At 42.9% G+C, this 18,441-nt stretch overlaps 1 protein-coding gene across 1 annotated transcript in view; it reads right to left on the minus strand.

Annotated features, from left to right (window-relative positions):
- msh4 (mutS homolog 4) overlaps positions 1 to 18,441 on the minus strand; it is a 256,979-nt gene that overhangs the window by 194,796 nt on the left and 43,742 nt on the right. Inside the window, exons 4-5 of the mRNA XM_063063470.1 lie at positions 3,320 to 3,430; positions 1,978 to 2,093 (exon numbers count right to left, since the gene is read on the minus strand). Of these exons, the coding sequence (XP_062919540.1) occupies positions 1,978 to 2,093; positions 3,320 to 3,430 (227 nt within the window). The remainder of the gene's footprint in view (positions 1 to 1,977; positions 2,094 to 3,319; positions 3,431 to 18,441) is intronic.

The raw sequence follows: 18,441 nt of genomic DNA on the forward strand, positions 1-18,441 counted from the left end.
TTCCAACATATTATTCTCCGTTGCTCCTGCCACCTCCAACGGGATCCCACCACTAAGCACATCTTTCTCTCACCCCCTTCTCTGCTTTCTGCAGGGATCGCTCCCTACGCAACTCCCTTGCCTATTCGTCCCCCCCATCACTCCCCACCGATCTCCCTCCTGGCACTTATCCTTGTAAGCGGAACAAGTGCTACACATGCCCTTACACTTCCTCCCTTACCACCATTCAGGGCCCCAGACAGTCCTTCCAGGTGAGGCAACACTTCACCTGTGAGTCAGCTGGGGTGATATACTGCGTCCGGTGGTCCCGATGTGGCCTTCTATATATTGGGAAGACCCGACGCAGACTGGGAGATCGTTTTGCTGAACACCTACGCTCTGTCCGCCAGAGAAAGCAGGATCTCCCAGTGGCCACACATTTTAATTCCATGTCCCATTCCCATTCTGATATGTCTATCCACGGCCTCCTCTACTGTAAAGATAAAGCCACACTCAGGTTGGAGGAACAACACCTTATATTCCGTCTGGGTAGCCTCCAACCTGATGGCATGAACATTCACTTCTCTAACTTCTGCTAATGCCCCACCTCCCCCTGTACCCCATCCATTATTTATTTATATACACACATTCTTTCTCTCTCTCTCTCTCTCTCCTTTTTCTCCCTCTGTCCCTCTGACTATACCCCTTGCCCATCCTCTGGGTTTTTCCCCCTCTCCCCCTTTTCTTTCTCCCTGGGCCTCCTGTCCCATGATCCTCTCATATCCCTTTTGCCAATCACCTGTCCAGCTCTTGGCTCCATCCCTCCCCCTCCTGTCTTCTCCTATCATTTTGGATCTCCCCCTCCCCCTTCCACTTTCAAATCTCTTACTAGCTCTTCCTTCAGTTAGTCCTGACGAAGGGTCTCGACCGGAAACGTCGACTGTGCCTCTTCCTGGAGATGCTGCCTGGCCTGCTGCGTTCACCAGCAACTTTGATGTGTGTTGTTATAAATATCTCACCCCAGTATTCATAGTTAAGATAATGTACAAGATAATGAGAAGCATTGATCGTGTGGATAGTCAGAGGCTTTTCCCCAGGGCTGAAATGGCTAGCACGAGAGGGCATAGTTTTAAGGTGCTTGGAAGTAGGTACAGAGGAAATGTTAGAGGTAAGTTGTTTTTTTTTTGCCGAGATTGGTGAGTGCGTTGAATGGGCTGCCAACAGCGGTGGTGGAGGCAGAAATGATAGGGTCTTTTAAGAGGCTCCTAGTTGGCTACATGGAGCTTAGAAAAATAGAGGGCTATGGGTAAAGCCTAAGTAGTTCTAAGGTAGGGACATGTTCGGCACAGCTTTGTGGGCCGAAGGGCCTGTATTGCGCTGTATGTTTTCTATGTTTAACTCTTCCTCCATCCCTCAACCCCCATTAATATCACAATTTATTTTCTAACCGCTGTTCCATTGCTCCTTGTGTAGCCTGCTATATGCAGTTTGAATTCCTACATTGTTAAATGCTATATAACAGTTTGGAACATAGAACATAACAGCACAGTGCAGGCCCTTCGGCCCACAATACTGTGCCAACCTAATAATCTACTCTAAGATCAATTTAACCCTTTCCTCCTACATAACCCACCATCTTTCTATCATCCATGCCTATCTAAGGGTTTTTCTGTCATACCGATCCAAGAGTTTCTAAATGTCCCTAATGGATCTGCCTCTACCACCACTCCTGTCAGGTAGCACACATCACCACCTGCGCAAAAAACTTACCTCTGACATCCCCTCCTCCACACTTTCCTCCAATCAACTTGAAATGATGCCCTTGTATTACTACCCTGGAAAAACTCTCCGGCTGTCCACTTGATCTATGGCTCTTATCATTTTAGAACAACCTGAGATGGTAATTTTCTTGTTTAAAAATATCCAACAATAACACTTCGCATTTCAGAAATTAACATCAAGGTTCAAAAGATTTAAACGCGGAACTTCATTCCATACTTCATCTGAACTTCCATGAGCACAGTGCTGAACTCAGGTGTGCAGAGCTGTTCAATGTACTCCAACCCTTTTGTTTCATTAAAGTACTTCCTCTGAACAGTACTGAGAACGACATTCTGTGGGAAAGAGAAAGAAAACATTCTACTACAGTTGGAAAAAATTGACTAATTTCATTATTTGCGCAACCCCATGTGAATCCCCATAAAGTTTCCATTAAGCTTAGAATAACAAATATATTTAATGTTCCATACAGACATGATATAAATAAATGTATAATCAGCATTGAGATCTGTGTGTTAATTCCAATGCATCCAAATGACCTTAGTCATAGATTACCAGATGTTTAATTTTCCTCCTAGAGCCATCTTCTAACAACATAGCCAAGATGATTTTATTTAGAGATATAATGTGGAATAGGCTCTTACAGCTCTTTGGGCCGCACCGTCCAACAGCCCAGATTGAACCCTAGCCCAATCTTGTGACAATCTACCATAACAAATTAAGCTACCCACCCTGTATATCTTTGGATTATGGGAGGAAACAGGAACACCTGGAGAAAACTCACGCATTCCACGATGAGGCTATACAGAGACCACCAGGATTGAATGCTCAACTCTGAAACCCCAAGCTGCAATAGTGCTAATTGCTATGCTACCGCGGCACCCACAGCTCTTTGAAATTTTGGTATCACCAATTCTCACAGCCATTCCCGCATCTTAACTGCTCCATCACTAGACTTTGGCCCAAATTTTAAGGCCCAGGCTATCGAAATTCCACCCAAATCTGACCAATTTTCCCTCCTCCTTTGAGACCAGGGGTTCCCAACGTGGGTTAATGGAAGGAGTCCATGGCATAAAAAAGGTTGGAAACCTCTGTTTTAGACACTCTTTAAACCTTACAGACCTTACAGCTCCTTTTCAGGGGCACTATGAAAAAAAAATCTGGTTACAATTCTGTTCAAGTACCAATGCACATTTATTACATTAAAGAGGTATTATATGTCCACCGTATATTGATGTTACTTTTCACTGTAATATGAAAACCAACAACATTAATGTTCCATAATATTAAAGTCCATAGGTTTTAAGTCTCTTGTAAAGGAAGGGAAAGGCATTGAAAGATGAAAGGAGGAAATTTCAGAGCTCAATAAGGTATCTAAAAGGATGGTCAGCAATGGAATGCAAGGTTAGAGCCATGTACAGTATAAGAACTGAAGGAGCTCCAAAATCTTAAAAAACCATGATAACATGATTGCAACACAATTATTAAACTGATAATCATGTTGCCCAAATGCCAAAATGTAGAACTAAATTACTGTTGAGAAGGTCTCCACAGTGCTTACTTTGAAGTTCTCTGTGACAAGAGTGAAGAGTTTGGTCCCACTTCCTTTATCACAAGTAGTACTTGGCATTATAATTTCAAGAGGAGATAAAATCTGCAGTTTGGTAATGACCTGTAACACAGACAAAATGCAATGTGACCCAGGGCAATGAAATAATAATTCAAGGTAATAAGATTTTGAAAAAAAGAAGTAATTTATCACTTTATTAATAGTCAAAAATGATTAAAGCTTAATAAATCAATATAACATAAGTGGTCTATCAATGAACCATAGAATGGTTACAACATTGAAAGAGGCTACTACTGTGTATGGATTCTCAGCTGAGGAAGGCATAGAGGGATACAAGCCTAATGCAGGCAAATTGATTAGCACAGGTAGACATCACAGTTAGTATGAACCAGATGGGCTAAAAGTCACTTCTGTAATCTACAATTCTAGGTTTAAGCCTCCCCTCATGCTCACACCAGTCCCCTACCAGAATAACCCACAGGTTCTCCCCAATAATTCTTTCTCCACTGTCAAGCAGATTATTCTCAAGTATATATTTGCCCATTTCCCTCCTGAAGGTCACAATGCTAAGTGCCTCTACCACATCTGTAGGCAGGCAATCCAGATTTTAAACAAAGACTGCACAAAACTTAAATACATATAACATGATACAGCACAGGAACAACCCTTTAGAACAGTACAACACAGTACAGGCACTTTGGTCCATGATGTTGTGCCAAACTTTTAACCTACTCTAAGATTAATTTAACCATTTCCTCCTACAAAGCCCTCCATTTTCTATCATCTGTGTATCAATTTAAGAGCATCTTAAATAAGCCCAATGTGTACACCTCTATCACGAACCCTGGCACTGCACTGTACACACCTATCATTCTCTGTGTAAAAAACATACCTCCGACATCTCCCCTGTACTTTCCTCCAATCACCATAAAATTCTGCTCTCTCATATTAGTTCACAGACCACTAATATTAGTAAAGAAATTAAATTCACAATCAAATGTCCAACTAAATGAACTCCTTCTGCCTATATAATGTCCATATTCTTCCACTCTTGCACATTCATGTGCCCATCTAAGAGCCTAAGACCCTCTTGAACACCACTAATGTTAGAGTTAATTCTTTTCCCTTTACAATATAACACCATAAGATATAGGAGCATAACTAGGATATTTGGACCATTAAGTCTGCTCCACCATTTCATTATGGCCAGTACATTTTTCCTCAGCCCCAATTTCCTATCTTCCCTGCCCCCCCCCGTACCTTTCATACCCTGACCAATCAAAATTTATCAACATCTGCCTTAAATATATATATAAATAAATCCTTGGCCTCTATAGCTGCCTGTGGCAACCACTTCCCAGATTCACCACTCTCTGGCCAAAGAAATTCCTCCTCATCTCCGTTGTAAAAGGACGCCTCTCTTTTCTGAGGCCGTACTCTCTGGTCTTAGACACTCCCACCACATCTTCTCGATCAAGGCCTTTCCACATACACTCGATCAAGGCCTTTCATCATTTGATAGGTTTCAATTAGGTCACCACTCATTCTTCTGAGTTCTAGAGAATACTGGGCAGAGCCATCAAAGCTTTTCACATAACAAGCCATTCAATCCTGGAATTTTAATTTTGTAAACCTCCTTTGAACCCTCTCTAGTTTCAGCACATCCTTTCTAAGATGAGGGGACCAAAACTGCTCACAATATTCCAAGTGAAGTTTCACCAGGGCTTTATAAAGTCTCAACATTACATCCTTACTTTTATATTTTAGTCTTCTTGAAATGAATGCTAATTTCACACTTACCTTCCTCACCATAGACTCAACCTGCAAATTAACCTTCAGAGAATCCCACACGACTCGACTTCCAAATCCCATTGTGCCTCAGCTTTTTTGTACTTTCTCTCCATTTAAAAAAATAGTCAACCCTTAATTTCTTCTGCCATAGTGCATGACCATACACTTCCTGGCACCACCTGCCATTTATTTGCCCATTCTCCTAATCTGTCCAAGTCCTTATGTAGCCTCTCTGCTTCCTCAAAACTACCTGTCCTTCCACCTATCATTGTAACAAACTTTGCAACAAATCCATCAACCAAATCATTGACATTCTATATAACGTCAAAAGAATCGGTCCCAACACAGACCCCTGTGGAACAGCACTAGCCACCAACAGCCAACCAGAAAAGGCTCCCTTTGTTCCTACTCTTTTCCTCCTACCAATCAGCCACTGCTTTGTCTATGCTGGAATCTTTCCTGTAATACCATGGCCTCGTAACTTGCTAAACAACCTCATGTGGCACCTTGTTAAAAGCTTCCTGAAAATCCAAGTATACATCAACCAGTTCTCCTTTGTCTATCCTGCTTGTTATTTACATAGAAACAGAGAAAACATAGAAAATTTCTTCAAAGAATTCCAACAGAGTTGTCCTGCAAGATTTTCCATTGATTTTCCATTCCATGCTGACTATGGCTTATGTGCCTCCAAGTATCCCAAAACCATATCCTTAACAATCGACTCCAACATCTTTCCAACCATTGAGGTTAGACTAACTGGCCTGTAATTTCCTTTCTTCTGCCTCTCCCCCTTCTTGAAAAGTGGAGAGACATTTGTAATGTTCCAATCTTCCAGAAACATTCCAGAATCTAGTGATTCTTGAAAGATGATTACTAACGCTTCCACAATCTCTTTAGCCACCTCTTTTAGAACCCTGGGGAATACACAATTTGGTTCAGATGACTTATTGACCTTCAGACCTTTCAGTTTCCCCAAGAACCACCTACTTCAGGACCCCTGACACCTGCAACTTACACCATACTGTGGTCAGATATCCATTCTCACTGTCCTTTTACACTTTATGTATCGGAACACACTTTTGGTACATAGAACATAGAAATCTACAGCACATTACAGGCCCTTCAGCCCACAGTGTTGTGCCAACCATGTAACCCACTCTAAATACTGTCAAGAACTACTCTACCGCATAGCCCTCTATTTTTCTAAGCTCCATGGTACCTATCTCAGAGTCTTTTAAAAGACCCTATTGTATCCACCTCCACTACCATCTCTGGCAGTGCATTTCACACACCCACCACTGTGTTTGGGAAAACGTACCCCAGGCATCCCCTCTGTACCTACTTCCAAACATCTTAAAACTATGCCCCCTTGTGTTAGCCATTTCAGCCCTGGGAAAAAACCTCTGGCTATCCACACAATCAGTGCCTCATCTTGCCTTTAGAATCGTTCTTCCCCTTTGGGATGTATATATCCAGTGCCTTTCAAATTGCTTCCATAAATTCCAACTACTGCTGCTCTGCCATCTTCCCTGCCAGTGTTCTTTTCCAATCAATTCTGGCCAACTCCTCTCTCATGCCTCTGTAATTCCCTTTACTCCACTGCAGTACTGCTACTTCTGACTTTAGCTTCTCCTTAAATTTCAGAGTAAATTCGATCATAAGATCACTTGCCCCTAAGGGTTCTATTACTTGAATCTCTCAACCAATTCCAGTGCACTGCACAACACCCAGTCCAGAAGAGCTGATCCCCTAGTGGGCTCAACCATGAGCGTTTCTAAAATTCCTCCTTGTAAACTTTCTAGAAATTCCCCCTCTTGGAATCCAGCATGAACCTGATTTTCTCATTCTACTTGCATACTGAATTCCCCCATGACTATTGTAACACTGCCCCTTTGGCATGCATTTTCTATTTCCCATTGTAATTTGTAGAGCACACCCTTTCTACTGCTTGGGGGTTTGTCTGAAACTCCCACTGGGGTCTTTGTAACCTTGCAGTTCCTCAGCTCTATCCACAATGATTAAACCCCTTCCATTCTTTCTAATGATTGAATTTCCATTTTATCAACAGAGTAACTCCACCCCCTTTGCTTTCCTGCCTGCCCTTTCAATACAACGTGTATCATTGGAAAATTGAACTCACTTTCAGCCATGATTCAGTGATGTCTACAAAAGCATGCACAGTGCCTATAAACAGTATTCACCCCCTTGGAAGTTAACACGTTTTGTTTTACAACATTGAATCACAGCGGATTTGGCTTTTTTGACACTAATCAACAGAAAAAAAACTTTCTTGTCAAAGTGAATACAGATCTCTACAAAATGATCTAAATTAATTACAAATATAAAACACAAAATAACTGACTGCACAAGTATTCACTCTTTTATATGACACACCAAATCATCACTGATGCAGCCAATTGGTTTTGTAAGTCACATAATCAGTTAAGGTGTCCTAGATACATATAAACTTAAGTGCACTCAAGGTGCACTCAAATTTTACTCATTGCAGTTAAAAAAAACGCGTGCATTTGGAAGGTCCAACTGTTGGTGTGTCAGTATCCTAGCAGAAACTACACAAAAGAACACTCCTAGCAACTCCATGAAAACGTTATTGAAAAGCACAAGTCAGGAGATGGATACAAGAAAATTTCTAAGGCACTGAATATCCTTTGGGGTACAGTTAAGTCAATGATCAAGAAATGGAAAGAATATGGTACAGCTGAAAATATACGTAGAGTAGACCATCCTGAAAAACTGAGTGACTGTGCAAGAAGAGAACTAGTGAGGGAGGCCACCAGGAGACCTATGACAACTCTGGAGGAGTTACAGGCTTCAGTGGCTGAGATGGGAGAGACCACACATTCAACAAATATTGCCCAGTAGCTTCACCAGTCACAACTTTATAAGAGAGTGGCAAAGAGAAAGATACTGGAAAAAAATTCACATGAAATCTTAGCCAGAGTTTTCCAGAAGGCATGTGGGAGACTCTGAAGTCAGCTGGAAGAAGGTTCTATAGTCTGATGAAACCAAAATTGAGCTTTTTGGCCATCAGACTAAACGCTAAACACTGCACATCATCAAAAACACACCATCCCTACCGTGAAGCTGCATCATGCTGTGCGGATGCTTCACTGCAACAGGCCCTGGAAGACTTGTGAAGGTAGAAAGGAAAACGAATACAGCAAAGTACAAGGAAATCCTGGAGGATAACCTCATGCAGTCTGAAAGACAACTGCGACTTGAGAGATTTGTTTTCCAGCAAGACAATGATCAGAATCAGGTTTATTATTACCAGCATGTGACATGAAATTTGTTAACTTAGCAGCAACAGTTCAATGCAATACATAATATAGAAGAGAAAAAACATAATAATAATTAATAAATCAATTACAGTATATGCATATTGAATAGATCTTTTTAAATGTGCGAAAAACAAAAATACCGTATATTTAAAAAAAGTGAGGTGGTGTCCAAGGGTTCAATATCCATTTATGAATCGGATGGCAGAAGGGAAGAAGCTGTTCCTGAATCGCTCAGTGTGTGCCCTCAGGCTTCTGTACCTCCTTCCTGATGGTAACAGCGAGAAAAGGGGATGCCCTGGCAGCTGAAGGTCCTTAATAATGGACGCTGCCTTTCTGAGATACCATTCCCTGAAAATGTCCTGGGTACCCAAGATGGAGCTAACTAGATTTACAGCCATCATCAGCTTCTTTTGGTCCTGTGCAGTAGCACCACCACCCCCACACCCCTCCCTCCCCCGCCACTCTCCATTCTAGACGGTAATGCAGCCTGTCAGAATACTCTCCAGGGTACATTTATAGAAGTTTTTGAGTGTATTGTTGACATGCCAAATCTCTTCAAACTCCTAATGAATTATAGCCGTTGTCTCACCTGGCTATGTTGGGACCAGGTTAGATCCTCAGAGATCTTGACACCCAGGAACTTGAAGCTGATCACTCTCTCCACTTCTGATCCCTCTATGATGATTGGTATGTGTTCCTTCGTCTTACCCTTCCTGAAGTCCACAATGAGCTCTTACATTTTACTGATGTTGAATGCCAGGTGGTTGCTGCAGCACCACTCCACCAGTTGGCATATCTCACTCCTGTACGCCCTCTCATCACCACCTGAGATTCTACAAACAATGATTGTATCATCAGCCAATTTATAGATGGTATTTGAGCTATGCCTAGACACACAGTCATGTGTATATAGAAAGTAAAGCAGTGGGCTAAGCACACACCCCTGAGGTGCGCCAGTGTTGATCATCAGTGCGGAGGATACAGAACATAGAAAACATAGAAAACCTACAGTACAATACAGGCCCATCGGCCCACAAGGTTGTGCCAAACATGTCCCTACCTTAGAAATTACTAGACTTCCCCATAGCTCTCTATTTTTCTAAGCTCCATGTACCTATCCAAATCTGCCTCCACCACCATTGCCGGCAGCCCATTCCACGCACTCACCACTCTCTGCGTAAAAAACTTACCCCTGACATCTCCTCTGTACCTACTCTCAAGCACCTTAAACCTGTGCACTCTTGTAGCAGCCATTTCAGCCCTGGGAAAAAGCCTCTGAATATCCACACTATCAATGCCTCTCATCATCTTGTTCACCTCTAACAGGTCACCTCTCATCCTCTGTCGCTCCAAGGAGAAAAGGCCGAGTTCACTCAACCTGTTTTCATAAGGCATGCTCCCTAATCCAGGCAACATTCTTGTAAATCTCCTCCGCACCCTTTCTATGGTTTCCACATCCTTCCCGTAGTGAAGCGACCAGAACTGAGCACAGTAGTCCAAGTGGGGTCTGACTGGAGTCCTATATAGCTGCAACATCACCTCTCGGCTCCTAAATTCAATTCCACGATTGATGAAGGCCAATACACTGTATACCTTCTTAACCACAGCGTCAATCTGTGCAGCTGCGTTGAGCGTTCTATGGACTCGGACTCCAAGATCCCTCTGATCCTCCACACTCCCAAGAATCTTACCATTAATACTATATTCTGCCATCATATTTGACCTACCAAAATGAACCACTTCACTTATCTGGGTTGAACTCCATCTGATACTTCTCAGCCCAGTTTTACATCCTATCAATGTCCCGCTGTAACCTCTGACAGCCCTCAACACTATCCACAACACCCCCAACCTTTGTGTCATCAACAAACTTACAAATCCATCCCTCCACTTCCTCATCTAGGTCATTTATAAAAATCACAAAGAGGGGTCCCAGAACAGATCCCTGAGGCACACTACTGGTAACCAACCTCCATGCAGAATATGACCCATCTACAACCACTCTCAGCTTCTGTGGGCAAGCCAGTTCTGGATCCACAAAGCAATGTCCCTTTGGATCCCATGCCTCCTTACTTTCTCAATAAGCCTTGCATGGGGTACCTTATTAAATGCCTTGCTGAAATCTATATACACTACATCTACTGCTCTTCCTTCATCAATGTGTTTAGTCATATCCTCAAAAACTTCAATCAGGCTTGTAAGGCACAACCTGCCCTTGACAAAGCCAAGCTGACTATTCCTAATCATACTATATCTCTCCAAATATTCATAAAACCTGCTTCTCAGGACCTCTACCATCAACTTACCAACCACTGAAGTAAGACTCATCATCATCATCATCAGTTGCCATGCCCAATTTGAGCTTTGACTGCCATGGCCCACATACTCGTGTTTTGGGTCAAGTGGATCAATCATTGGTATTCATTTCCAGTTCTCTGGCTGCTGTCTCCATCATCATTTGTCTTTGTCTTGCCTTCTTCCCTTCAATCTTTCCCATAATTACCGTGCATTCTAACTCCTCTTTCTTATTCACATGTCTAATGAAGTTACGTTGCCTTTTCATGATCTCATACATTATTTCTCTTTTTGTGTTTGCTCTGTTCATGACATCCTCATTAGATATTCGCTTCATCCATGATATTCTTTGCATCCTCCTCAAAAACCACATCTCTGCTACTACAATTCGTTTCTTCATGTTACTGGATATTGTCCAACATTCTGAGCCATATAACATAACTGGATAAATGTAATATTTCAGTACTCTGAGGCGGGCTGTCATGCCTAGTTTAGTATTGGTTAGTATACTCTTCATTCTCGTAAAGGTGTCTTTTGCCATCCCTATGCTTCTTTTGAAGTCCATGTCGCACCTGCCATCTGATGCCACCCAGCTTCCTAAGTAGCAAAAGTTCTGTACTTGTTTTATGTCTTCCCCGTTTATTCTCAGCCTGCAGATAGGATTCTCCTTCTTTTTGGATATCACCATACAGTCTGTCTTTTTGCAATTGATAGATAGACCCACTTTTTCATTTTCTTCAACAGTTATATCAATTAAGTTTTGTAGCTCTTCCTCCGTACTTGCAAATAACGCAGTGTCATCTGCATATCTGAAGTTATTCACGTTTTCACCGCCAACTTTGATTCCCAAGATGACTCTTACTTTTTGTAATATTGTTTCACTGGACACATTAAATAAATCAGGGGAGAAAACACACCCTTGTCTAACGCCTCTCTTGATTTTCATAAACTGACTCACTTCTCCATCCATTCTTACAGAGGCAGTTTGTTCCCAGTACAGATTTCTGATTAGGCGGAGGTCTTTCGAATCTAGATCTAGAGTCTCCTGTAATATTTCAAATAACTTATTGTGCTTCACTTTATCAAATGCTTCTGTGTAGTCGATAAAACAAATCTTTTTGCACTTGAATAGCTCGTTCTGATAGTATCCTTAACATCAATATTGCGTTTCTTGTACCTTTATCTTTAACAAAAACACATTGTTCTTTACCTATTTCAGCTTGTATCTTACTTTTAGCTCTTGTCATCAAAATTCTTCGAAGTATCTTGGTGATATGACTCATTAAACTTATGGTCCTATGTAATTCACATTCTATTGCTCCAGGTTTCTTAGGAAGAGTGACAAATTCTGATTTTTTCATCTCTTCTGGTATTATTCCAGTCTCATAAATGTCATTAAGTTCTATAATTTCCTGAGCTATCTCTACTCTCTTTCTTGAATAAGGGAACAACATCCACAACCCTCCAATCCTCTGGAACCTCTCCCATCCCCACTGATGATGCCAGAAGCTCAGCAATCTCCTCCCTCACCTCCCACAGTAGCCTCGGGTACATCTCATCCGGTCCCAGTGACTTATCCAACTTGATGCTTTCCAATAGCTCCACCACATCCTCTTTCTTAATATCTACACACTCAAGCTTTTCAGTCTGCTGCAAGTCATCACTACAATCACCAAGGTCCTTTTCCATAGTGAATACTGAAGTGAAGAACCCCTGCTATTTCCTCCGGTTCCATTCACACTTTCCCACTGTCACATTTGATAAGTCACATTCTCTCACGTCTTATCCTCTTGCTCTTCACATACTTGTAGAATGCCTTGGGGTTTTCCTTAATCCTGCCCGCCAAGGCCTTCTCATGGCCCCCTCTGGCTCTCATAATTTCTTTTTTAAGCTCCTTCCTGTAAGCCTTATAATCTTCTAGATCTCTAACATTACCTAGCTCTCTGAACCTTTTGTAAGCTTTTCTTTTCTTCTTGACTAGATTTATTACAGCCCTTTGTACACCATGGTTCCTGCACCCTCCCATAACTTCGCTGTCTCATTGGAAAGTACCTATACAGAACTCCACACAAATATCCCCTGAACATTAGCCACGTTTCTTCCGCACCTTTCCCTGAGAACATCCATTCCCAATTTAAGCTTCCAAGTTCCTGCCTGATGGCCTCATAAGTCTCCTTACTCCAATGAAATGCTTTTCTAACTTATCTGTTCCTATCTCTCTCCAATGCTATTGTAAAGGAGACAGAATTATGATCACCATCTCCAAAATACTCTCCTACTGAGAGATCTGACACCTGACCAGGTTCATTTCCCAATACCAAATCAAGTACAGTCTCTCCTCTTGTAGATTTATCTACATATTATGTCAAGAAACCTTCCGGAACACACCTAACAAACTCCACCCCATCTAAACCCCTTGCTCTAGGGAGATGCCAATCGATATTTGGGAAATTAATATCTCCCACCACTACAACTGTTATTATTACACCTTTCCAGGATCTGTTTCCCTATCTGCTCCTCGAAATCCCTGTTACTATTGGGTGGCCTATAAAAAACATCCAGTAGAGTTATGGACCCCTTCCTGTTCCTAACCTCCACCAACAGAGACTCCGAAGACAATCCCTCCACGACGTCCACCTTTTCTGCAGCCATGACACTATTTCTGATCAACAGTGCCACACCCCCACCTTTTTTTGCCTCCCTCTCTGTCCTTTCTGAAACATCTAAAACCTAGTATTTGAAGTAACCATTCCTGTCCCTGAGCCATCCAAGTCTCTGTAATGGCCACCACATCATAGCTCCAAGTACTGATCCACGCTCTAAGCTCATCCGCTTTGTTCACAACACTCCTTGCATTAACCTTCGGTCTGAGCGTGTCCCTTCTCTATCACCTGCCTATCCTCCCTCACGCACTGTCTCTAAGCTTTCTCTATTTGTGAGCCAACCGCCTCTTCCCCAGTCTCTTCAGTTTGGTTCCCACCCCCCCAACAATTCTAGTTTAAACTCTCCTCAGTAGCCTTAGCAAACCGCCCCACCAGGATATTGGTCCCCCTGGGATTCAAGTGCAACCCGCCCTTTTTATACAGGTCACACCTGCCCCAAAAGAGGTCCCAATGATCCAGAAATCTGAATCCCTGCCCCCTGCTCCAATCCCTCAGCCACACATTTATCCTTTACATCCTTCCAATCCTATACTCACTGTCACGTGGCACAGGCAGTAATCCCCAGATTACGACCTTTGGGGTCCTGCTTCTCAAATTCCTTCCTAACACCCTTTCATCTGTTTTCAGGACCTCTTCCCTTTTCCTATCTACGCCATTGGTACCAACACGTACCACAACCTCCCCTGGCTGTTCTCCCTCCCACTGCAGGATATAGAACACTACAGCACAGAAAACAGGCCATTTGGCCATTCTAGTCTGTGCTGAAATATTATTCTGCTAGTCCTATTGACCTCCACCTAATCCATAACTTTCCAAACCTCTCCCATCCATGTATCTATCCAATTTATTCTTAAAACTTATGAGTGAGCCCACATTTACATCAGATGGCAGCTCATTCTACACTCACACCACTCTCTGAGTGAAGAAATGCCCCCTAAACCTTTCCCCTTTCACCCTAAAGCCATGTCCTCTCGTATTTATCTCTCCTAATCTAAGTGGAAAGAACCTACTCGCATTTACTCTGTCTGTACCCCTCATAATTTTGTAAACCTCTATCAAATCCGCCCCCCCATTCTTCTACACTCCAAGGAATAAACTCCTAACCTGTTCAATCTTTCCCTGTAACTCAACTCCTGAAGACCCGGCAACATCCTAGTAAATCTTCTCTGCACCCCTTCAATCTTACTGATATCCTTCCTATAGCTAGGTGACCAGAACTACACACAGTACTCCAAATTTGACCTCACCAATGTCTTATACAACCTCACCATAACATCTCAACTCCTATACTCAATACTTTGATTTATGAATGCCAGGATGCCAAAAGCCTTCTTTACAACCCTGTCCACCTGTGACGCCACTTTCAGGAAATTATGTATCTGAACTCCCAGATCCCTTTGTCCCTCCACACTCTTCAGTGCCCTACCATTTACTGTGTATGTCCTACCTTGATTTGTCCTTTCAAAATGCAACACCTCACACCTGTCTGCATTAAATTCCATCTGCCATTTTCTGGCCCATTTTTCCAGTTGGTCCAGATCCCTCTGAAAGCCTTCCTCGCTGTCCACAATGCCTCCAATATTAGTGTCATCAGCAAACTTGCTGATCCAATTTACATTATCATCTAGATCATTGATATAGACAACAAACAACAATGGTCCCAGCACAGATTCCTGAGACACACTAGTCACAGGCCTCCAGTCTGAGAAGCAATCATCCACTACCACTCTCTGTCTTCTCCCACACAGCCAATTACGAATCCAGTTTACAACCTCTCCATGGATACCTAGTGTCTGAACCTTCTGAACTAACCTCCCATGTGGGACCTTGTCAAAGACCTTACTAAAGTCCATGTAGACAACATCCACAACCTTTCCTTCATCTACTTTCTTGTTAACCTCCTCAAAAAACTCTACAAGATTAGTTAAACACGATCTACCATGCACAAAGCCATGCTGACTATCCTTAATCAGCCCTTGGCTGTCCAAATACTTGTATATCCGATCTCTAAGAACATTTTCCAATAATTTACCTGTTAATGATGTCAGGCTCACCGGCCTGTAATTACTTGGTTTACTTTTGGAGCCTTTTTTAAACAATGGAACAACATGAGCTACCATCCAATCCTCCAGCGTCATACCTGTGGCTAAGGACATTTTAAATATTTCTGCCAGGGCCCCTGCAATTTCTACACTACTGTCTCTCAAGGTCCGAAGAAATATCATGTCAGGCTCAGGGGATTTACCTACCTTTATTCGCTGTAAGGCAACAAGCACCTCCTCTTCTTTAATCGCTATATGTTCCATGACACTACTGCTTGTTTCCCTTCCTTCCATATACGCAATGCCAGTTTCCTGTTTAAGATCTTCCCCATCTCATGAAGCTCCACACATAGACGACCACTCTGATCTTCTAGGGAACTAATTTTGTCCCTTACTATCCTTTTACTCTTAATATACATGTAGAAACCCTTTGAGTTTATCTTCACATTATCTGCCAAAGTAACCTCATGTCTTCTTTTTGCCTTCCTGATTTCCTTCTTTAGTATTTTCTTACATTTTCTATACCCTTCAAGTACCTCATTTGCTCCTTGTTGCCTATACCTGCTATACACCTCTCTCTTTTTCTTAACCAGATCACCAATATCCCTTGAAAACCATGGTTCCCTATGCCTGTTAACTTTGCCTTTAATCCTGGCAGGAAGATGCAAACTCTGCACTCTCAAAATTTCGCCTTTGAAGGCCTTCCACTTACTGAACACATCCTTGCCAGAAAACAACTTATCCCAATCCACTCTTCCTAGATCCTTTCTCATTTCCACAAAATTGGCCCTTCTCCAATTAAGAACCTCAACTCGAGGACCAGACCTATCCTTATCCATAATTAACTTGAAACTTAATGACATTGTGGTCACTGGACCCAAAATGTTGGCCTACACATACTTCTGTCATGTAACCTGTCTGGTTCCCGAATAAGAGATCAAGTATTGCATCCTCTCTCGTAAGTACCTCTATATATTGAATCAGAAAACTTTCCTGAACACATTTGACAAACTCCAAGCCATCTGGCCCTTTCACAGTGTGGGAGTCCCAGTCAATGTGTGGAAAGCTAAAATCCCCTACTATTACAACTTTCTGTTTCTTACATTGGTCTGCTATCTCTCTACAGATTTGCTCCTCCAATTCCCTCTGACTATTGGGCGGTCTATAATACAACCCTATTAGTGTGATCACACCTTTCCCATTCCTCAGCTCCACCCATATGGCCTCTATAGACAAGCCCCCGGGGCTGTCCTGTCTATGCACAGCTGTGATATTTTCTCTGACTAGTAATGCCACTCCTCCCCCTTTCATCCCTCCCTCTCTATCACGTCTGAAACAACGGAACCCCAGAACATTAAGCTGCCAGTCCTGCCCCTCCTGCAACCAAGTCTCACTAATAGCAATAATGTCGTAATCCCACGTGCCAATCCACGCCCTAAACTCATCTGCCTTACCTACAATACTCCTTGCATTGAAATAGATGCACCTGAGAACATTTCTGTCACGTACAAACCTTTGATTTCTGTCTATACATGCAGTCCTCGCATGACCTTTATCCTCCTCCACCTCACCATCAGCTCTAATACTCTGGTTCCCGTCCCCGTGCAAATCTAGTTTAAATTCCCCGGAGCAGCACTAGCAAATCTACCTGCAAGGATGTTAGTCCCCCTCCAGTTCAGGTGCAAACTGTCCCGTCAGAACAGGTCCCACCTTCCCTGGAACAAACTCCAATCCTCCAGAAACACGAAGCCCTCCCTCCTGCACCATCTCCTTAGCCACGTATTTAGCTGCATTATCTTCCTATTTCTAGCCTCACTAGCACGTGGCACGGGTAGCCATCCTGAGCTGGCAACCCTGGAGGTCCTGTCCTTCAACTTTGCACCTAACTCCCTAAACACTTTTTGCAGGACCTCCTCCTCCTTCCTATCCACGTCATTGGTCCCTACATGGACCACGACATCTGGGTGCTCATCCTCCCTCCTGAGAATACCGAGAACTCGATCCACAATATCGCGGACCCTGGCAGCAGGAAGGCAACAGACCATTTAGGATTCTCGATCTCTCCCAGAGAGCCTCTTATCTGTCCCCCTATCAAATCCCCTATCACTAATGATTTCCTCTTTTCCCTCCTTCCTTTCTGAGCTGAGGGTCCAGTCTCAGTGCCAGAGACAAGACCACTACAACTTGTCCCTGGTAAGTCATCCCCACCAACGGTATCCAAAACGGTATACTTATTGTTAATGGGAATGGCCACAGGGGTGCTCTGCTCATTCTGTCTATTCTCCTTCCCTCTCCTGACAGTCACCCAGCTAACTGCCTCCTGACTTTTAGGGGTGACCGTCTCCCTGAAACTCCCGTCTATTTCTGCTTCTGTCTCACGAATGATCCAAAGTTCATCCAGCTCCAGTTCCCTAACTCGGTTTGTCAGGAGCTGCAGCTGGATGCACCTTTTACAGGTGTAGTCATCAGGGACAATTGTGCTGTCCCTGACTTCCCACATACCGCATACAGAGCACTCGACTATCCTAACTGCAGCCTCCATTATACTCTATACTTCACTGTCACCAAATAATTGGTACTAGAACATACAATCATCACAGTGATATTTGATTCTGTGCTTCACACTCCCTGGATTACAAATATTAAATATTAAAAAGCTAAAAATAGTAAATATTAAAAATTTAAATTATAAATCATAAATAGAAAATAGAAAAATGGGAAGTAAGGTAGTGCAAAAAAACTGAGAGTCAGGTCCGGATATTTGGAGGGTACGGCCCTGATCCGGGTCAGGATCCGTTCAGCAGTCTTATCAAAGGTGGGAAGAAGCTGTTTCCAAATCTGGCCGTACGAGTCTTCAAGCTCCTGAGCCTTCTCCCGGAGGGAAGAGGAACGAAAAGTGTGTTGGCTGGGTGGGTCGTGTCCTTGATTATCCTGGCAGCACTGCTCCAACAGCATGCGGTGTAAAGTGAGTCCACAGACGGAAGATTGGTTTGTGTGATGTGCTGTGCCGTGTTCACGAC

The sequence above is a fragment of the Mobula hypostoma genome, chromosome 12, assembly GCF_963921235.1.
Source record: "Mobula hypostoma chromosome 12, sMobHyp1.1, whole genome shotgun sequence".
Classification (NCBI taxonomy): Eukaryota; Metazoa; Chordata; class Chondrichthyes; order Myliobatiformes; family Myliobatidae; genus Mobula; species Mobula hypostoma.